Consider the following 22,697-nt stretch of genomic DNA (forward strand, 5'->3'; position numbering starts at 1 on the left):
TGCTGATGTTATGAAGCTGGTCCTCCAGGAAAACTTAAGCCTTAAGCACCTTGTGCATGGGGAGTAAAGACTGCCCAGATGAAATGTTTATTCAGTTTTAACCTTGTATCTTGAAGGACTGACCTTCCAAGTGCTTCTGCAACATGGTAACTCCAGTTAATGCCACATGGCACAGAGCCTCCTTGTCTGGAGACTAGTTATAAGTATGCATTTCAAGCATATGCTCCATGTACAAGGCCTTTTACCAGTTCCTAGTGGATGATCCTGAGCTGATACTTTCATTGTCACCATGATCCTGCAGTAAGCACTAGTAGCCATATGGTACTAGTCTTCTAGAATCCATCTCCTGCCCTGAGAGATCTTGCATGAACAGTGGGGATGGGGGGACTAGGGTTTGAACCAGCACTTCTAGTTCCACCAGCCCACCAGCCATGCAGAGGCTTCTGAGCTATGCCAACTGCATTGAAGGTTTATTCACACTTTGCCAGCCTGATTCACTCCTTGGTGTACTTGTTGAAGGACTACAGGATTTGTCTTTTTGGAGCTGAAGCGTTTAGTTAAAGTCTCTTTAGTTCCACATTCATTTAGATCAACTCTGACTTCTGATGCCCATTTGTGGTACAGACTGAAGCCTCAGATTCTGTACAAGATAATATTCTATTCTGTGTAAATTCCCAGAGGGTCTAATATGGGAAAATAAGCTACTGGCAAAAATTTTAAACTAAAGCATTGTAAGCTGGGCACAGTGGCACACACCTGTAATCTAAGCACTCTGTGAGGTGGAGACAGGAGGATCACAAATTTGAACTCAACCCAGGCAACTTAGTGACTTAGCAAGACCCTATCTCAAAATAAAAAATAAAAAAGAACTGGGTATGTAGATTAGTGTGAAGGCCCTGACCCCAGCACCACAAAAACAAGTAAGCAGCTAAACGAAGACCATTATAAATACCTGGATATTGACTAAAAAGGATGTGGTATCTAGTGACCATCCAATAAACTGCAGAACCCTGGAAGTATCATGGACATTCTGCACTGGTTGGAACAATAGAGTTTTATGCTAAGAAATTTGCTATACCAGGTCATCCAGGAAGCCTGAGTTTTTGGTGCCCTATTAAGAAATTGGGAATAGCTCAGAACCATGGATTTTCTCCACAAAATCCCAAAGATATTATGCAACATTCTGTTGTAAGAGGAATCCAATCCTGGTAGAATCTTGAATGACTCGATGAGGCTTAAATGATTTGCATCCAGAAAGGGACTCTGTGCCCCTCATGTAGTTCTTGTTGATGATATTGATGACTTCCAAGTTGGGCCATGCATGCTGTGTGATATGCTCTAAAAATGGGAACACATCATCACACCTCTCAGATTTTGGCTCCATTAGACAATTTTAAAGCATCAACCTTTTATTTTTTAAAAAAACTATTAAAACAATTTTAGGTTTATTTTGAATGTTAATAAAATATTAAAATAGTACTAAGTAAAACCTATTCTATAAGATTTAAAGAATGCAAAGGTGTTTTTAAGATAGGTGATAAAAATAAATGGTTATTCATTTGCTTCTGAAACTTCTTTGGTGTATCCTATAACCCATGATAAGAAGGAGTACTGAGCACATAAGTACTATTCATTTTATATCTCAATAAAGGCTTTGAAGGATTCTTCCTTCCATTCCATAGATAAACAAGCTGATATTCAGAGAACTTAATTCATGCACATTTATATAGTTATCAAGGAGTATAGTTAATATTTAAACTGTTCTTTCCATGAGAATGCATAGTATATTAGAATTCTCAAGCTCCTGTAGTTAAGGGTACAAGCAAAGTAACTAGGATATGCCCCAGTCTGGCCATTCCTAGTGAATCCTCATTACCCACAAACAAGAATAAAGTTTATATTGAACAATGTATCAGCACAATGATTAGAGTGTGCTTAGTCCACAGTGTTGATTCTTGTGGTAGTCATTAGTCTGTCTTTATTGGACAAGAAAAGAATGATAATTTTAATCTCACTCATAATTTTTGTCTCAGATTAGAATTTTAAAATCCTGAGGAGAAAGTTACTAAATTTAGTTTCTGGCAAAAGAGACTTTCAGTTCAGTAGTTTCCACCTTATACATTTTGTAGTTTCTGGGCCCAGTTTAAATTTTGCCAAGACCAAATAAATCTCAATGCTTGAAGGCTGAAGTAGGTTTGTGTGTATTGGAGACAAATTATAAGCTAGTCTTATAAACAAGTGAAGTCTTCCAATAGTTTGTTTTGTTAAACAAATTTCTATCTATGTTCATACTTTTTTCTTCTATTATCTTTATCCAGTTTTAGGATTAGTACAATGTTGAGTTCCTAATATGAGGGGAGAAGTGTTCCTTCTGTTTTCTGCTTTAATTGTTTGATATAATTTATCAGTTAAAATGTTTATGAGCCTGCTGTTGTTATATAGGTAGGTTTTCAAGCTAGGAATATACTTTTTTTAATAGGTGCTATTCAAATTTTATATTTCCTCCAGAGTTAGTTTCATTAATTTGTCTTCCAAGGTACTTCTTAGAAGTTGTCAAATTTATTTCAAAAAAGATTTTTGTAATATGCTTTCTATATCCTTTTAAATTTTGTAAAATCTGTGGTAATGTCTTCTAGATCTTGATATTGTAATTTAAAAAATGTATAACTGATGTTGTGTAACAGGAAGAAAAGGTCTGAAAGAGCAGGGGAATTGTGAGGGGTAGGGGAAGGGAAAAAAGGGAAAGGAAAAAATATGAGAAGAGGAAAAAAAATGGAAACAAGGCCTTTGCAAATAGGGAGGGGGTGGAGGGGGGTGAAGGGAGGGCAGGGGAAGGGGGGGAAAAATAAGAACCAAGATACTCATGTAAAGGTACAAGATCCCAGTGATGAATGTAACTGTATTTTATACCGAAAATGTATCAATAAACTTAATGGGAAAAACAAAAAACAAAAAACAAGTGAAGTCAGAAGAAAGATCTTCTTGTTGACAACAGGTAGATTGAGTGTTATCAGGTTGAGGAGTTTTGTTTTTTAATCTTGTTGATTTCATAGGTTGAGACTTGCTGGCTCAGATCTAAAGGCTTTTGAACAGGCTTGGAACTAAGATTGTGTTAGCTGATCAGGGTTGGAGTGGAGGCTCAACAAGCTATTTTAGGATACTATCAGAAGCTTCCATTAAGTTGCCTGTATGGGTATGGGACTCATGGAAGAAGTTAGTCTTTATGTCTCGGGGCAAAACAGATTAGCATGAAGAAACTATTGAAGAGGGCTGAGTAGGGCCAGGAAGTTAGCTCAGTGGTTCCACTGCCTGCCTTGCAAGGCAAGGTCCCGATTTGATCCCGGGTACCAAAAACAAACCATCAAACAAACAAACAAACAAAGAACAGGAATGAGTACAAGGTGTGGTTACTTAACCTTAACCCTTGACATCAGGATTTGAGAAGGCTCAATATGAGCCTTGAGGGATGTCCTGGATTAATCCAGACACCAGGCATTGCCCGGTGAGTGACATTGTCTATAGGGGTGACTTGGTAAGGCTTCTTGTCTCTGCTAATGTGGTGCTTTTACTCATTTCATTAATGCTTTGTAGTCATCTAGCACAATACTGTTTGGTGTGAATGTCTGACAGTGGGTAGCTACTGAGGAGTAACCAGAAGCCACACAGCTCTGCCACTAACATTTCCAGTATGAAGAGTTATAGTGTTCTATGTATTGTAGATCATATTTTTATAAAAGCAGTGGGGTGTTTGGCTACCTCTGTGGTCTGATTTCTGTACAAACCTTGGCCATTTTCTTTGTCAGAATACTGTTCATAAAAAAAGAAATTAGTGGACTTTTCCTAGTTGCTCAACATCATTAGAGCTGCCTTTTTGTTAGTACCACAGTGTGAGAAAAAGCTCTCAGAGCAAAGCAGAAGATTATTCTTCTCCTTTCAGGACCTTTATAAGAATTATTTTTATGTAGGTAAAGTATTCATATGAATGTGTTTTAGAATGTATATCCCTTTCTAGGATGGGTAGAAACATGCCTACCCAGTAGGACTGACATTACTACCCTATCCTCAAAATATGGTAAATAGAAAAACCTCTGAAAGATTTTAACCTGCTGGTTAACACACTATGAGCAAGATACACACTTCACAGGATATACTGTAAAGAAAGCTTTTTGAGTCTCACATCTTCACTGCCCCCAGTCTCCAGAATCAGGAGGAGTGATAAAATGTCCTATTTACATCTACTGAAAGACAGAAAAGCACTGATTGTGCATTGTAATACTGAGCAAAAGATTGCAAAGAACCCCAATGTACAAATTAAGATAGATTGGAACCAATTATAAAATGTTTCACACAATGTAATGTTGTGGAGAAATTAAAAAGAATGACTCAGCTCTATATGTAACAGTGCATCAGTACATAGTGAACTCCCAAGTTTTATTCAGTTTTGGGGGGCAGTTGTGGGACAGTTGCATTTATAAATTGTTGCTGTTTGTTTGTAAGTCCACATTTCTGTGCATTTAAATTTCAAGAGAGCACATAGTTATTGTTTATAGGTGGATTGTTTCTGGAAAGATACAGAAGAAACTGACAAATATTTGCCTTCAGGAAGGGCAGTTGGTAACTGAGGGCAGGTTTAGAAGGGAAGTGTGTTTTCATTCTAAATACATTTCTAATTTGTATCACAAATGTGTATTACATTTAGAAGATTATAAATTGGGAGCTCTTTCTAGTAGCTTTCTATCAGATGAATTTGATAAAAGAGTGATAAATTTGCATGATGACCAGGTTGGACAACACTGCAATGTCCAGGGAAACCATGTAGGGGTTAAGAAGGAAGGAATTAATGACAGACCTTGTGCAGAAAGTCCAGAGGGTGTGTTGTGGTGCACGCCTATAAACCCAGCATCTGGGATGGTGAGAGCAAGGGGATCACTGTAAGTTCAAGGCCAGTTGAGGGTTAGTAAGACCCTAATATGTATTCAGCCATATATATATAGTGAGACTGTGTCTCAAACAAACAATCCAGACAGCTGTGGCCAAAGAGAGGGGAGAAGCGAGGAAGCTAATGTAGAGTTGTTGAATTTGCAAGGGTGGAGATTTTAACCAGTTATGATGGTGCCTTTAATTATGGAAAGTGAATGGGAATAAAAGCAGGTTTGCAGGGAAAGGGAAGCAAAAAGAGGACTTCATTTCTGAACCTTGTGAATTTGAGATAATGGTAAAGATCTCCTGGGATGGTTAGCAGGTGATTAGGAGAGATGCTTGTAATACTATTAAAAATGACTTAAAGTACTTTTTTAGTATTATTTTCATGGCACTTTCAAAGTTTCTAGTATATTCAAATTCTTCTTCTCCATTCCTTAACTTTGATTATGGAGTAATGGAAAATTTAGGTTTTAAAAATATTTTCCTTTTGTGATAACCAATACAAAACAAGAAAATTATTTTGTTTTGAGAATTCCTATTTCATACATGTCCTGTACAAAGCCATTTACGGTTACAAACCAAAGAACTTGTGCCAAGGGGCTGAGGCTAATGCATTGTTCTGATCTCTGGTACAGTCTGAAAATACTAAATGAATGGTAAAACTTTTAATGTGTCCATTAACTAAAACCATTAATTTACAGTGGGAGTGTATGTGACAGCCTGCATAAATAATTTCTGAAATCACTATGATCCTTGCTGTTACAATTAATACCAAAAAAAATCTGTTTCTAATGTGCAACATAACACTTCCAAAACAGTGTCCCATATGATTATATTATGCATTTTATAAATATGTTATTCTCTGAGAATACCTGGTTTGTAGAGACCTATCTATGTTAGTGAAATTATTGTTATTTACTGCCTTGTTCACTTACTTGCTGCTGGGACAAAATACCCAACACCCACAAGAAAAAGAGAAAAGTTTATTTTGGGTCACAGTTTGTAGAGGTTTCAGTCTATAGGCTGGCTCCAAGGCAGAGCAGCATGGCAGAGGGGCATAGTAGAGGAGAATCAGTTTATGGAATGGCAGTGGGAAGGAGGAAGAAAGAGAGGCAGGCAGGAAGGATATAGACCTTTCCAGGCTGTGGCCCCAGTGACCTACCTCCTACAACCAAGCTTCACTTCCCCAGTCACATTTAGCTATAACCACATCTGTAGACTAATTCACTGGTAAGTATCACACTCCATGATCCAATCACCTCCCAAAAGGCCCACCTATGAGCACATTGGGGGGTGGGGTGAACACGTATATATAAACCATAAAATTTGCCAGCACTTTTGTATTGCCTCTTTTGCTCACCTTTAAAGAGTAACACAATGAGGCTGAGATGCAACTGTGCAGCATCTGTACAGCAACTGTACAACAGCACATGTAGCCTTTTCTGCCTGTCCTTCCAAGATGATGTCAGTAAATTTTTTGCCATTCCTTTGTTCTCTAGTAGATGGCTAAGAAAACATGATGAATTTAATTTTAAATCTTACTTGTGCTTTGTGACTTTGAACAAGTTACAGACTTATCTGTGCCATAGGATCTTCCAAGGAACAAATGAGGTTGCTGCTTTTTAAACTGTGTGGATGAAATGAGGTTATGTAAGTGGCCTATTGCAATTACTCCATAAATGGTAACTCACAGTATTTGGACTTCCAAATTATTTTAATTTCAAATGTGAATACTGGAGTCATCTAAATTGCTCACAACGAGCTGGTCACTCAGTCCCATCAATTCTGCCTCCCTAAGCAGCCGTCCTTTTCATCTCTGTCATCTGCTCATGCCTTCATAGAGTCCTCCCATGCACAGCGGCCTCTCTGCACCCTAACTCGTGTCCTCTCATTCCTTTGTGAAGTTTAATGATTCTCCTCCTCAGCCAGGTGTGTGATGCATGACTGTAATCCTAGCACTTTGGGAGCCTGAGGCACAAGGATTGCAAGATTGAGTCTATCTAGATTAGCAATTTGGTAAGACCCTGACTCAAAATTAAAAACAAACAAAAACTTTTAAAATAGGGCTTAGGATGTATCTCAGCACAGAGGCCTTGGGTTCAATTCCCAGTACTGGAAACAAAAACAACAAAGACTCCACCTCTTATCCCAGCCACCAACCTGTCAGCACTACTGTCTTGCAAATAGCTTTCTTGCTTAAAGCTCTTCAATAATAGTGCCTTTTAGATCCCTTCAGTCCCTTTTAGATCAAATCCATACCCTTTTGCAGGGTTGAAAATTTTTTATAATTATTCCTCTTCAGCTTTATTTTCATTTTCTACCTTTGGTAGTCTCATCACACTATTTCCTTTTTTTTTTTTGGTACCGGGGATCGAACTCAGGACCTTGTGCTTTCGAGGCAGGCAGCGGCACCACTGAGCTAAATCCCTGGCCCACATCACACTATTTGTGATACTTAGCTCTTCCTTTGATCTCTCTTCTGTGTTTTTATGTCACTTAATTTGCAGTACCTACACCTTTTCCAGTCCTTTCCTTTTGGCTTCCTTCCCACTGATATGCACATGAAATTGAACTCTTCCTTCTCCTTCCTCCTTCCTTGTCTGAGTCTCATCTCATACAAAGCATCCTTTCACTATTCAGTCTTGGTGAGTTGACCTTTCACTATGTCCTCTTGGTGCCCAGACCATTGACAACATAGATCAGGTTCAGATCTTGAAAGGATTTTGGAAGCTGTCAGCCAGGCCAAGTGATTTGGAAGGTGACAGGAAATGACTACATTGAAATTAGGTTTATTTATCTTTACTTCCCATTGTACTGGAAGTTCCTCAGTGAAAAGACTTAAATTTCATTTCTATGTCCCACGGGCTGCAACATTGCTTGGCAAAAAATAAGCATTCTTTCCACTTTCTATTGGATAAAAAGATGGATTCAACTGGAGAATGTAAGTTGTAAACTGTCACAAAAGGTAGCCTTCAGCATATTCTTCAAAGATGTAATAGCTTCTCTAACCCACCGTCTTTGCCCATCATTTACAACATTAACATACTCTATTCCATGGTTGTGTTTGGCTTTTAGAATATAGTTATGAAACAGACATGAAGTAGGCAGGATCAGAAGCACATTAGATGTTAGTATGTAATTAGAGAAAAATGCTATAAAAATTAAGATTAGTATGTTGTAATGGAGAATAAAAGGAGTGAGCTTAGATAAGGTTATCAGGGAAGGGAGTAATGCTATATACATTTGTATTGTCTTAAGCCATTAAAATTAGGATAATTTGTTATAGCAACAATAAGAAACTAATAAGAATTGACTAATGATTAATACTTTGTTTAATTCTAAGAGACTTTATACTGACTTTGACTCAAATTTTATTAGTTTTCAGAAACTGGCTTACTATACATGTGATTTATATGTAAGTGATACAATCACATAAAAGTGATATTTATAGTAACATACATGTGATAAGTTATATATGATACAATAGGATATCCCAATGAATAACACATCAAGCCTTTCTTGGTAGATTCAAGGAGGCCTTTGTCCTTCTCCTAGGGAAGACAGGGCAGGGGAACATAACCTGCAGAGAGACTGTCTTCATCTCCGTCGTTTCATTCTGTCCTATTATTTTTGGCCCTCTGGTGGACCAGAGGCTTCTGGGAATTAGCAATTAGGACCTTGACTTTAAAACACAGCTTTAAGTCTTAATAGACCCAGAAAAATGTTAAACAGACTGCTTTCTTTTGGCAGACACAAATTATACAATGTTGATTTGAAAAATGTGTGAGTTCTGCCACCTTACATATCTTTATTAAATTCTTTTCAAGAGAATTTTAATTTTATCATTTTAAATTTAAATAAAGAAAATTTTGCTTTTTAACATTTGAGGTCCTGCCGAAGTACCATGTATGTAGGGAGAATATCTGTACTGAGGAAAATGAAATCTGTGTCTGTTTTTCAAGGAAACAGGTATCAGAATTTATATATATATATTTTTAATTTTAAAATGTAGTTTTATTAATGTACTTTACAGTAAGTGCCATTCTTATTCTCCTTCTTTAAGAAATACTTCTAATTATAATCACAGCAAACTTTTCATTAGACAACTGTGTGCAGAGGAGTGGTTTATTTATATCATACTGCAAATAAATTTATAAAAAATACTAAGCAACAGTATTTCCTTCTAAAATTTTAAGGCAGATCTGTTTAGCATTGTGTGTAACTAGTGTGCTACACTGCAGTTTTAGCAAATTTAACTGTTTTAGTTTCTCTTTGACAATAATACACATGGTCAAGAACAGGTGACAAAATCTCTTTTCTAGTTCTTCTACCTGCCACCACTTTAAAATACACAAGTTCTTATATAGATTTATATATTATTGTATCAAAAAACATTTAAGCTTATTTAAAGCTTCAATTTGCAGTCATTCATTTGAAAGACTTCTATACGTCACTGGGATTTCAGGGTTCTGTGTCAGAAATGCTAAAAGTCTTTCTTCAGTGCAATGTCAGACTTTTTACCTTGGCTCATTTGTGTTCCTTTCAAGGGTTTCCTAATTTTACTTTTGGATCTTCATTTTTGTTTACTTGACTTACTTACTTTACTAGGTTCTTGGTTAAGGCAGGTTGATACCTATACAAATAACTATATGCATGAAGATGATAAACGAGGTATTCTAATTCACACATGGTTGTAGAATCAACATAGTGAAAAGAAACTGCAAGATCAGAACAGCAACCAGGGCCCTCTAGGAGAATAATAGTTATAATTCCAGTACCAAAAGGTCCTGGGCAGATAACCTTTGATTAAATGGTGTTCTGGTACAAAGGGATGAAAAGTTTCTTTTCCTGTGGTATCTCTGGAATCTCCAGCTTCTACATTCATAACTTCCATGTATTTTCCCAGCGCTAGGTCTTCAATGGAAGAACTATGTGTACATGTTTCTGTTTTAAACGCATCAATAAATCTCTTCAAAGCTTCTTTGCTTAGTACAAATCCTGCTCCTCCACTCATGTAACCCTGCTTTACACAGGGCTTAAATTTTCTCCCAAAATAAATGGGTTCTTCAGGGCTATATTTTGAGTGTGTTGTTTTTTTTTCTGGTACCGGGGATCGAACTCAGGACCTTGCGCTTGTGAGGCAGGCGCCGGAACCACTGAGCTAAATCCCCGGCCCCAGGGCTATATTTTGAAAGAAGCCATCTCAAATTGTCTGGTGTGACATATGTATCGTTATCTGCTTTCATAAACCAATCCGCGTCTTCTAAATAATGGTCGTGAACATGCTGAAAAGCTTTGTTTTGCAGTATAGTTGATCCCTACCTTCTTTGGTTTTTAATCCCACAGTAGGGAAGTCTTTATTTTCTTCTGAACTCATAAATAAAACTTTATTACAACGCTGGGCCCATGTAGCTTTGACATGTTTGGCCTTTTTCTCTAGATTTTGAGGGCCCATTTTAACCCAACAAAGAATTTTAACTTTCTGGTACAGGTTTTCAGCGATGTCTGTGTTCTCATCTTTATGTTGGCTAGAATCTGTATTGAAGTTCATTTGTCCTTCTAGATGATTCTGTCCATTATCATCTGAATGTCTTGCATGAGGATCATTATGAAGAATATTAGGCTGGGTGTCACCTTGTTCTCCGAACAAAATACTAAATAGCTGAGAACATAAAAAAAAAAAAATCCTATTGCTGATCCACAGAGGAAGGTTAAAAAATTCAGCCAAGATTTAGAGGCCATTTCCTGAAAGTGTGTTTCAGCACGTATAGAAATCCCATCGCACTAGGTCTGGGCCAAGGAGGGGAGAAGCAACACAGAACTCCTTTCCTCTTCCATGAGCAAGTGCCCCAACGCACAACCGGCAGCAACAGGGAAACTGTGGACCTTCGCTCCTCTGCGCAGCCGCACAAGTAGCTCGTGGCTGCTAGCTGTGGCCGCCCGGGCCGCTCAGATCATCCTCCGATGATCCTCGCTCTCCCCGCCCAGTATTTATATTTTGTATTTTATATGTTAAGGCAATGAAAACATTGTAGAAGAAAGTCAAATTAACATGGAAGGTCACATTGTAATGAAACCATAGCTCCTTAGTTTTGTGAAGAGTCAAATTGGCCTCACGTTAAGCAGACTCCTTGAAGCTCAAAAACTTTGGAATAAAATTTGATAGCTCTCCTTAGCGTAGTGCACCCATCATGTCAGCCAGTGGTCAGAAGTTTTAACTCATTAACTTCTGTGGACATCTTAGGTCCCATGAGAAAGGAAATGACATTATTCATCTCATTTGCATTTGATAGCAGGGAGGGAGGGAGGGAGGAAATTAGATACCTGGGTGTGGGGGTATGTGGGCTGATGGCTGAGTTTAGGGCCAAAAGCTCACCAGAATCTGTGTGCACAAGAGGGGACTAGGACATGCAGGACCCTACCTTGGTCACTTGAAGAGTTTCACTTGGGGTTTTCAAATGTGTGGGTCCATTTTTAAAGAAATTGTGACCAATTTCAAATATATAGTCTCAGAATAACTATGTGATAATAGACTACTTTCCCACAGCGCTTAGTATTGTCTAGATTTTGTGCCACCTGTTTCATGTATTTATCTTTTCCTTACTTATCTGTAGTATTTTAATAAAGGAAAATTTTCACATCACTGCTTCTCCATCCTCATTCTTCATATTCATCCCTAAAAATATGGTTGCCAGATTTTAAGTCTTTCCTCTTTTCTGCCTTTCTTCTCAAACACAGAGGATGTGAAAGAGAAAGATCAGCTAAAGTGAGCACGGTTATGCAGTTTATTATTGTACAGTAAAGAAATAATTGCTTTATTTTTTCTTGCTATAAGTTACTTTTTGGTTCATTTATCTAAGATGTATTAACAAATTATGGACAGTTCATTTTTCTCATCAATATATTGTAATGAATTTAATTCGTACTTAATTTCCAGAGATAATGGAAGGATCAATATATATTGCCTTTTTGCCTTAAGTCAGTAGTCAAGTATTCCTTTAGAGAAAGCTATATTCTTGCCAAAATGTTCTCCTGATGTCCAAAGTTCTTTCCTCTCTCTGTGATTCATTGATTTCTCAGAATAATTGTGCTATGTACTTACAAAAATTTTCCATCAGAAATTATTTTTCAGTATGTGGAATTCTTTGTAGAACCTTGTCACAAGTGAGTAGTATTTCATGTCTGTGGTACAGAATTCGCAATTGTCTATGTCAATGTATGTAGATAATTACTTGACTTTGTAGTTTGAATTTTGGAACAAATACTACCTCTAGAAGATACATAGTTTCTTCTTGGATAAATAACAACATTGGTATAGCTGTCCTCATATTCATTGACAAATGGCTCTCTCTTTATTTTGAGTGCCTGTGGAGATATTTTGAAGTTTGAAACTCCTTAATCTTAATGACGGCAATGCTTCTCTCCTCCAAGATCAGAGTTGTTATTCAGCCAGCAAGACTGACCAGTGAAAGGACTGGTCAGCCAAAACCAAGGGTCAAATGACTTTCAAAGATCTCCTTTGACTTTCAGTAGTAGATTTACTGATGCACAAATCTAAGCATGGCTGTATACTGACACCTGAAAAGAGTTTTAGATCATTGGGAAAGGAATAGGGAAGACCTTAGTTCAATGACCAAGCAGTATAATTTAGTTTCTTGTTTACATAATATGCTGCCTGCATAGCAGAATTTCTTCATGAATTTCAGCTATAGATTAAAAATGAAATTCTTGTATTTGTATGAGTTATCAGTCAACCTCAGTTTTATCATTAGTCTGTTACATCTTCCTAAGTTATTTTACACCATTGTGAAATTTGTATCCCAGGATTTTATGAACCTGCTTCTCAAGCATTTGGCGCACATCCCATAGTGCAGTATTCGCATCTATAAAACAAACATGAATGGTAGTGCACCGATATGATAAAGTCTTTTCTTAATCTAAAATTGTACTCTTTTATTTATTCAAATTACACTATCTTTTGAGAATACCTGTGGCTTTTTTTAAATCACAGTGCCAGAAATGCATTTGTTGTGACATAGTACTTTACTTCCATTATATATGTAATGTAATATAATGTAATCCTTCAATTAAAATTCAGGTAACCTTGGAAGAAAATATGCATTAATTTTTTATCGTCTATTAACACCTTAGAAAAATTGACTTTTAGGTAAATAAATTGTCACTTTAGAAAATAGATGGGCCTTGAGGCAACAAATAATAAAATGAGGAAATACTATCCCCAGAAATCAAATGAACTAGAAGAGTTGATAAAGGTCTTGCAAACTTAAAGGCCTCCAAGGGCCACTGGGTAATATAAATGTCCAACATGGCCACTGAAGAAAGCAAAATTAAGCTACTTGTGCTTGTACCTCTCTAAATATGGTAGATTTTAAACTTTTCTTTTTTAACAACTCTGTTGACAGTCATAATTTTATGACCTCTGCTGTATTACTTGGTGTGCTATAAATGGAAGGCTATTTCAGACTGGCCCCACAGAAAGGAAGCCTATTGAGGACAGATGAAAACACTAGGAGTTTGGGATCAGAAGGATGCTGAAAAGAGAGAGGAAGCCATAACAATTAAGAGTAGTTTTTCTTTGGACGTTAGATCAGATTCTGCCTTTACTTATAAGAAAGTTGGACATTTTCCCTGAAAGCAGGAGTGCATCATAATCACCCATGTAAGTTTTAGCATTACATCTGTGCTACATCTAAATATCAAAATAGTTGTGGCATTACATCTGTCCATTATCTTTATCCCCTTCCACCCTCAAACCAAGATTTTGATTCTGCAGTTCTGCTTTAGAGCTTAGTTGGGTCTGTTTTGTTTCAGGTACACAGATGCAGTCGCAGACCTGAGCTCTTGCATGGTAGCAGGCCCCAGCTTACACTTAGAAATATGAAAGTTTCTTTGTTCTCAACATAGTCACTTAAGATGCATGATTACATTGCAGTTTGGCACATTTACGTTGTCAAAGTAAATTATTTCAGTCTATAAAAAAGAGTGAAAAAGCATCATACATAATTGAAGAGTTGGATATAGATTTTTTTGAGAGAAGATGGAAGAAGTACATTAAGACTGAGCAGTTGGCAACTTCAGGGATAGTAAAGCTAGTGTTAAAAAGGCACATAATTATATCTGATTAGGCTATAACAAGTAAAATTATATCTCTAAGCTGTAGTAAATACAATAAAAAATGCTAAATCACAATTGAATTTTCTGCTTGTTCTGCTTTCCAGTAAAGGCTTATCACCACATACAAATTTTTATTTCAATAAGGGCAGTTTTGGATTAATCACTAAAAATACAATGAGTCCTGCTGCAGGGTATGTGTGATCAGTTTGTTAGAAAGAACATTAGCATAGAAATAATAATTTTCTAACAAAAAAGCTGTTGGCCATTTAACATTACCAGAGAAGGTTATAAAATTTGCTTCATTGCAAAACCAAAAATCTGATTTAAAATAAGTAGCCATCTATCTTGATAATTTAGGTGTGCAACCTACTAGAGGTGGCACACTGAGTTCTTTCAGAGTTGTAAAGGGGCTCTGATGCTCTTAATTTTGGTAAGCCTTTTTTACACTTGTTATTCCTGCTTTGGTAAGGATAGGTGCAGTGCAACTAGGGAGAGTCAATTTTTTTCTTAATTCATTGGTTGATCTTTTCCTAATATCTTCTAAGGAGGAGGTCAGTAGGTCATTATCATTATTCCTTTGTTGGTGGTCTTCTAGTCAGTGACTATTTTGTTGGTAAAGTGTCTTCTGACTTAGGCTCATTTGACTTTCCTCTTGGAGCACACTTAAACAAGAAATATGCACATGCCAGAAAATAATCTATAAATATATATTCAATTTCTGTCACTGCTAAGAAAAAGTGTAATGGTAACATTTATTGAGCTTGGACAGAGCGTTGAAATTGCTGCAAGCTTTACCCTACTTAGCAGAGGAGAAACTGAGGCTTAGAGAACCTGGGAAACATGTCTACAGCCAGACAGATACGATGGGGTACTGATGGGATCCAGCCTAGGTCAGTCTGACTGCAGAGTTAGGCACTGAATAACTCTGCCTTTATATTAGTGAGTTTGCAGCCTAACAAATCTCTCCAATTTACTTCTTTTCAGAAGTTCTTTCCTTTCCTTCCCTTTCCTTCCCTCCCCTTCCTTTTCTTTTCCTTTTCTCTTTTCTTTTTAGTTCTAAATTGTTGTAGAAATAATAAAGTATCTTTAGACACTGGATCTCAAACTTGGCTGCAGTTGGGAATCAGCTGAATGTATAAAAAAAAATAACTGGGGGCCGGGGATTTAGCTCAGTGGTTTCGCCGCCTGCTGCGCAAGCGCAAGGACCCGAGTTCAATTCCCAGTACCAAAACCCCCCTCCCCCCCCAAAAAACAACAAAAAAACTGGTGGCTGAGTCCCTGTTCTGAATCTGTCATATGGAGTGTTGCTTGTACATTCAGATTTTTAAAAATTTCCAGGTGAAGGCGGGGGATGTAGGTCAGTGCTAGGGTGCTTGCCTAGCATGTGTGAAGTCCTGGATTCAATCCCCAGGACCTCAGATCAGTCGGTCAATCAGTTAGTCCTCCAGGTGATTCTGCTGTGTGCATCAGAGTTTGACAACTGCTTAGGAACAGTACTGGGGATCAAACTCAGGATCTTGCACTTGCGAAGTAGGTGGTGGGGAACAGGACCAAATTTAAAATTCTAATTTCTGTCAGCCAAATAATGTCTTATTACAAAAGTACTACATATTTGCTTTAGAAAATGCAGGCAAATAAAAAAATTACAGTTAAAATGATCTGTAATCCCTTCACTAGAAGATAGCTCATATTTGACTGTGTATCTTTATTTTTTTCCTTTTTGCACTGTGCACATTTATAAAGTTTTAACTACAATACTACTACTATGTAGAATTTTATATTTAATACCAGATTGCCTTATATCTGTTTTATAGTATTTGTATGTTTTACTGGACTTAGAAATTCTTGATTCTTATACATACATAATGATGTCATTTGATCAGTCCTTATAAGCTAGTAACTCTTAAAGTGGAGCAATATTTCCATTAATGGGGAGTCTGTACATTATGTGAAGCACTGTAAGCTGAAAGTCCTTTGTACTCTGGTCCTGTATGGGTTTTTCAGACAAGTATGTCCTTTGTGTACTTCTTGTCTCCCTTGGAGATTCTTAAGGCAAAGCCCATGTGGTTTTTCCCTGGCTCTTGGATTCAGTTTATGCTCAGTAAATGGCTGAATGGATGAACAGACAGGTATGTTCCAGGAACTGAGGAGAGGTCATACTTTGAAAAAAATTAATTACTGAAATAAGTTTAGATATGTTTGAAAAACTGTTTGGGAATATTGGGATAATAGGAAGAGAGAGTAAGAGTGGAGTTGAAATAAGGACAATGGCTAGAGGACACTGTAGGGTAGGTTAGCCTCAGGCCCTTTGAGAAAGGTTACAAGTCTTCTGCCCAGAAGCTTTCCAGATTTGGTTCCTGACAGGTTCATACTTCCCGAGGTACAATATTCTCTCCCAGTATAGGGAAGGGACTGGGTCATAGCCTTCCATTTCCCCTGACCTATTCTAATGTTGTAATAAAGAGGCTGACTCAGATATACTTTCAGAATGAGAACCAACTAATTTGCAGAATTTGCTCTTCCCTCAATATTTTCCTATTAAAAGTTTGAGAAACTGCTGCCGTGTAATGGAGTTCAGTTAGGGGATAACCAGAATCTATTAGTCAGCAACTAGGAGCTCCAGTGGTGCAATTGGTTATTGCATAGTACTTACATTGGTCAGCAACTGTCAGTTTCTTTCCCGTACAGGTGGTAGGGAGGAGATTTAGAGCACGGCAGGCCCATGAGGGCTGGCCTAACACAAAAGGGTTATCCTGGTAGATGTGCAGGTTTGCTGGGTGAGCTAGGCTTGTTGTGAGTCAACCCAGACAACTGTGGGCACCTTGCACAGAGATGTTTTGGTACTGCTGCCACAAAATCAGACATCTTTGCATTGTATGATTTGTAAAAGATTTCTTTTTCATTCTGACTTCTTATGATGTAACTTTATAATCAGTCTTAATTATAATTAATCACAAAACCTATGTATCAAAATAATATTAGCATTTCCTTTTGCCTCAGAAAAGATTTACTTTTGATTAAAGATATGTTACAATCTTTACTTGTTACTGTATATTTTAAAATAAAATTTTATGAAAAATGAGACATTGTAAATGTATATGTGTAACCTAATTATGCGTAAGTTATTTACATGATTGAGTTGTATAGTCTTGCTGGAATTCTTCTGAATTGAGGCGTTTGAATAGTTCCAAAAATTCTAAGAAAAATCAGAACCTATTTGCTATCCTTTGTTTTCCATTTTTTACAGAATTCACACTGACAGTTAAAGACTTTCAGTTTAAAGGCATTAGTAAAGGTGCTTAAAACTGTCAGTCATCATGCTCTATTTAGAATTCAACAAAAACCAAAATCAAAGAATGAAATAGTAAGGCTTGTTGGTCTGAAAATACTTTTCTCAAGATAAACCATAGTAAAAGAGAGGGAATCCTTATAGTTACGCTATATAGGATAGCAAAAAATAAACACTAGAGGCAATACTTACTCAGGTAACATCAGTGATTCAGGAGATTTCTGGAATGCTGTGCCAACCATTGGAGCCAGGAGTATATTATGATTTAATGGTACCTCTCTGCTACATTTGATGAGCTGTCCTAGAAAAACATTTTGAAGCAATAAAGCATCCATTTGGCTCCTAAGTAATGAGGGAGGCATTGCTCTTCACATTAACTATTTATTCAGGAAGAGAAGTGACCAACTGCTAATAAGCTTTATCCAAAGAGGGTCATTTAAAACAAAGAAAATGCAAAAGTGAGGTTCTCTTTGATTTCATACACATTAGCAAAGACCAGAAGCTGTGTGGTTGGTGTCCTTGTACCATGTGGCTTTTGGCTAACTGTACATAAGTGCAAGTGTTTGTCAGTTGTAGTAAAAGCTTCTGGGCTTATGCAAGGACAGTGTGGTCTAAAACGGTGACAGGAGAGGAAGCAATGACTGGTGAGTGGATAAGATTGGGCTGATTTCTCTATTGTTTCAAATTCAGATTTATTTTCTAAGATCACTAACAGTGATTTAGGCTCACTAGTTTCTTTCTTTTGAAAAAGGTTCCTTATTTTTTTACAGATGATTATTTCCTTTCTGTTGCTTGTGAAATCTGCTCTACAATGCAGGATTACACTTAGATTTATTACTTAATCTAGAAAAGTTTTAGAATTGCTATATAAATAAATCTGTAATGTTATTTGGAAATAGTTGCTAGCTATGATTGCAATGTTTTACTCTTGTTCTGCAAGTACAAAAATGGTTCCTTCTTTGCAGTAAATGTTTAGGATTTAGTAACTTCAAGGTTGCAACCAGAATACTGTATTTAGATGCAAATAAGGGCTTCTTTGAAGTCAGTTCAGAATCTCTGAAGCAATTTTTGTGCTATAACAGCTTGAAGTTTTCATTCCACTTGCTTTGAGGTTCTTAATACATTTAGTTTGCCATTTTAGTTAGTAGCATAAAAAAAGATGAAAGTCAGAATTATTTTCTTCCTTAAAGACAACTAAAGGATTTTTATGCTAATTCTTCTCCCTGCTCTGACTAAAAAGTAATACAGTAGGTTTCTACACAATGAGGAAGGAAATCCTTCATATAAATCATATCTAAATAACCAGTAGAAATGATATGTAAACAGTATTACTTAACTATTAACAGAATTTTAATGATACCATAGTAAATCAATTAAAAATCATTTATTATAGCATTTCCTTGATTTTTGATTTAAAAAGTATTTCCTATATTGAAATTAAGCATTAGTTCTAAGTTAACTATGAATTACTGTGAAGTATATTTAAAGTGAGTTTTCAGTATATACTCTATGAAATGTGAATGCGTTGTTTATCTGGGCTCATAGCCTTCAGAGAATGGGTAACAATCTGATAAAAAGTAAATAGTAATGGGATCAAAGACAAGAAAAAAACTGCCAAAATTTTCCTTTCCTAGAACATGTTATATCATACACAGAGAACAGAATTTGCCTTTGTTACTAAGACTTACTTTCTTCACAAAGGAAATAAAAGACTCTTAGAAATGGGACTGTCTTATGAGATACTAGGGTTTGAATTAATTCCTCTTGTTGGTTATTAACAATCATTATATTGAATTATCCATTTCAGATAATCACTCCATTCAGGAGGCTAATGCTGTGTGCTGAGAACAGAAAAGAGATGGAAGACTGGATCAGCTCACTGAAGTCTGTACAGACCAGAGAACCTTACGAGGTAAAACAGTGTCTCCCTGTTGTTTCTTTGTTCTTAGGTCATAAACATTAAGCAAAGAGCTAAAGCAATACTGTGCCAAAAAAAAGTATGTATAGATTCATTAAGCTTATTTAAGCCAGATGTTGAATTTTTTTTTTTTTTTGACTTAGAGTGCTTTGGTGTTAAAAGTAATGGGTTTGGAAATTTAACTACAGTGTGCACATTCCAAATAGTCCAGCATGTGTTACCTTGTTTCCTTGTTCTGCCACTCTATCCTGACATCTCCTTTCTAGGTGGCCCAGTTTAACGTGGAACATTTCTCAGGGATGCACAACTGGTACGCTTGCTCCCACGCCCGCCCCACCTTCTGTAACGTGTGCCGAGAGAGCCTTTCGGGAGTCACTTCCCATGGCCTGTCCTGTGAAGGTACTGTAGCACCCAGCTTGTGTCCTATCCCTGTAGTAACAGTACCACACATGTGTCGCTGTTAGTTTTGCACTATTGTAAGGAGAGCAGACACTCTTCCCACAGGAAACACTGCGCGTGTTCATTGTTGAACTTTGCACACATAGGACTAATTTGGGAAACAGTGTTGCTCTGGGAAAGATAACATAAAATCATCTGAAAGGAAGCATAGAGGGGTTGAAGGGAGGGCAGGGGAATGGGGAAAAAACAAGAACCAAGATGTATCATGTAAAGATACAAATTCCTAATGATGAATGTCATCATATTGTATACCTAAACTGTACCAACAAATTTAATGAATTAAAAAAAACAAAGAAAGGAAGCATAAATCAAAATATAGTACCCCCAAGGAACTAGGAACTACTGTCTAAAAAATTTTTTTGGACTTTGCACAACATTATAGTATTCTTTATTCTGATTGATATTGAAGAACAGAACTTTTAGTCAGGACAGTTTATGTTCTTTGGCAGAATTACTGATTGTTATTTCTATTGAATTATTGGGATATTTATTTACGATTAATTTAAATGAATGTCTTCTCATTCATTACTTAATTTTGCAGTATTTGGGATCCAACCTAGGGTCTCATGCATGCTAGGTAAGCTCTGTACTACTGAGCGACACCCCAGGCCCCAATGTCATTTTTTAAATTTTTTTTTTAAGTTTTCTAAAAAATAAGACCCATTCTGTTGTTTTTGCTATAGGGTTTGTGAGTCATTTTTAATTTTGAGAGTATTAACTACTAAAGTTAAATTCATTAATAATTACCTAAAACTTCTTTGGGTTTAATTTTGTATGTCAGTGATGAGGTATGGAAGTGTTGTGTATTGCTTTTTGAACTATGTGTAATATCAGTGCTAGCTTTTTTCTCTAGTACAAAAATATCCTAAGCAATTTTGAATATAACTGATGATAAATAATAGTTACAATTTTACTAGATTTAAATGACAAAACCCGTGCTAACCATATGTTCATCTGTTTCTGGTGATGCAACATGGTGGTGAGGAACAGAAAGGAACAGACCTCTGTGGGGAAACCCTCTTCCATTGCCACTATTACAGATGGTTACAGGAGAAGGCAATAAACACTCTTAGTCTCCTTTCCTTATCTGTGAAATGGGACTAATAGTCCTTCATACCTTATAGAATCACTATAAAAATTAAATGAGAGAATACAACCAATAAAATTACTTTTCTATCAAATAAATTGTGGAAGTTTGTAACTGTGCTGTATAAGAAATTTACCAAATAAAGTATGTAAGTTCAGATTGCATCATAGACCTGATGCACTGAAATTCATGAAAGTGAAAATTCGGAGAAGCCCTTAAACATTTATTTTTTAAATTTAAAGAATACCAACATATAATCTTCTAAAAAATTTTTAAAAGATTGTATAAATGCAAGGAAGTTGCCTTTTTAATGAGAGCATGGTTATTCTGGATATTTTTATCATAATTAAAACTAAACTTTTAAAGCTCTTCCTCAAATATAAATAAACTGCTTTCCTGATAAAACTGAAAACATAGGGTACAAGAGGCTTTAAAACTTACAGTGAGAGGTCTGGGGATGTAGTTCAGAATTAAGAGTGCCTGCCTAACATGGGTGAGGTCCTGGGTTCAATCTCAGCACCCTAAATAAAAGTTGTAATAGAGATGGAAATGCAGTAAAAATTTATTCAGTAGTGACAATTAGTAACTTTGTATTAGTGAAATCCAGCGAAGCCATCACTAAATTTATTTGCCTTTTCTGTTCTTGTTTTTCACAGTAGAATGAGACTATGCCGCTTTGTCTTCTAGATTTGTGTTGAGTAATAACTAAATTTTTAAAAGTCTTGCAAATATAAAATGTGAATAAAAATATGATGATTTTCATAATTCCTAAATTGATAATGTTAATTATAATTTCATAGCATAATTCTCCTTCATGGTTATTTAAACAGTAACTTCACAAAAAAGTTAAATGGCAATTTTCTTTTAAATCAGCAACACTAAATATGTCAACATGGATACCTGGTACTTAAGAATTTTTACCTTTAGTTTAACAGAAAGATTCAGTGTGGCAAAGACTAAATATTGCAATAAAAATCATAATTTTGTCATATATCATATTTTTAAGCTTTGTGGTTTTAAATTCTGGCTTCACAACTCAGGGAAAAGCGCATTATTTCAGAATAACTTGTCAGAGTAACTTAATTATCACTCAACAAAATTAAGGTGCCCATTAATCATTTCCATTTCTTAGTGACCATAATAAACAGTCTAGCTTGTTTTATTATTATCATTATGTGTTATAATAGGTACTTTGCAATTCACAAGTTGCATGAAGAACTTTATTATTACAAAAGTGTGATTTTATTTTTGATGAACTGTTTGATTTTTAATGTTAATTTTTTTAAAAAGCCACAAAATGGCTGGAGGTGCCTGTTGCTCAGAGGTAGAGTGGTTGCCTAGTGCTGTGAAAAGGCCTAGAGATGCTAACCAGAGTTTAAGATAGTTCACTTGTATTGGAGGAAAAAAAAAGCAGGTGCTAATAAAAAAAAATTTTTAAGCTAAACTTAATTCTGACAGTGTTTCGTCTTCACTTATTGTTTATCATCAACAAAATTCAATTACAATATTTTCTATATGAAGAAATTCAATATTTCTATATGACTGTGTTTGAGTAACACAGTTATAACAAAAAGAATATTATTGCCAGGAAGAATTTTTCAAGGTACGCAAAGAGGAGCTAAATGAAATATTTCAAATGTATATAGACAAATACTTTTTAAGGACAGACCAGCTCAGTTAAGTAGTAATTTGTAAACGGGTTTGTCATGGCATTTTGAACATTTGATTTACAGACATCTTAGTTATTTTACCTGAACCTTTTATTTTTCATATACATCAAATTAGGATACGTCAGAATGAATAGTATATAAATCACCCTTCAAAATTTATTAATGATTATTAGAATTTTTTAAAAAAAATCATATGAAGAAAAACCATCTTACATT

The 22,697-nt window shown here is 36.0% G+C and overlaps 1 protein-coding gene and 1 pseudogene across 11 annotated transcripts in view; one reads left to right on the top strand and one right to left on the bottom strand.

The window, feature by feature from the left end:
• The window catches only part of Dgkh (diacylglycerol kinase eta), a 213,378-nt gene that overhangs the window by 111,935 nt on the left and 78,746 nt on the right, over positions 1-22,697 (top strand). For all 11 annotated transcript variants that reach the window (XR_015445840.1, XR_015445841.1, XR_015445844.1 and 8 more), the window contains exons 5-6: positions 19,155-19,259; positions 19,532-19,664. Coding sequence is in view for 5 of the 11 variants with exons in the window: in XM_087197313.1 (XP_087053439.1) it covers positions 19,155-19,259; positions 19,532-19,664 (238 nt within the window). In the remaining 6 variants the exon portion in view is untranslated. The remainder of the gene's footprint in view (positions 1-19,154; positions 19,260-19,531; positions 19,665-22,697) is intronic.
• On the bottom strand, positions 8,941-10,702 carry LOC101697705 (glycoprotein-N-acetylgalactosamine 3-beta-galactosyltransferase 1-like; annotated as a pseudogene).

The sequence above is a fragment of the Heterocephalus glaber genome, unplaced genomic scaffold (genome assembly GCF_053883595.1).
Source record: "Heterocephalus glaber isolate CG9 unplaced genomic scaffold, H.glaber_assembly_v1.0 deba00001666, whole genome shotgun sequence".
NCBI lineage: Eukaryota > Metazoa > Chordata > Mammalia > Rodentia > Bathyergidae > Heterocephalus > Heterocephalus glaber.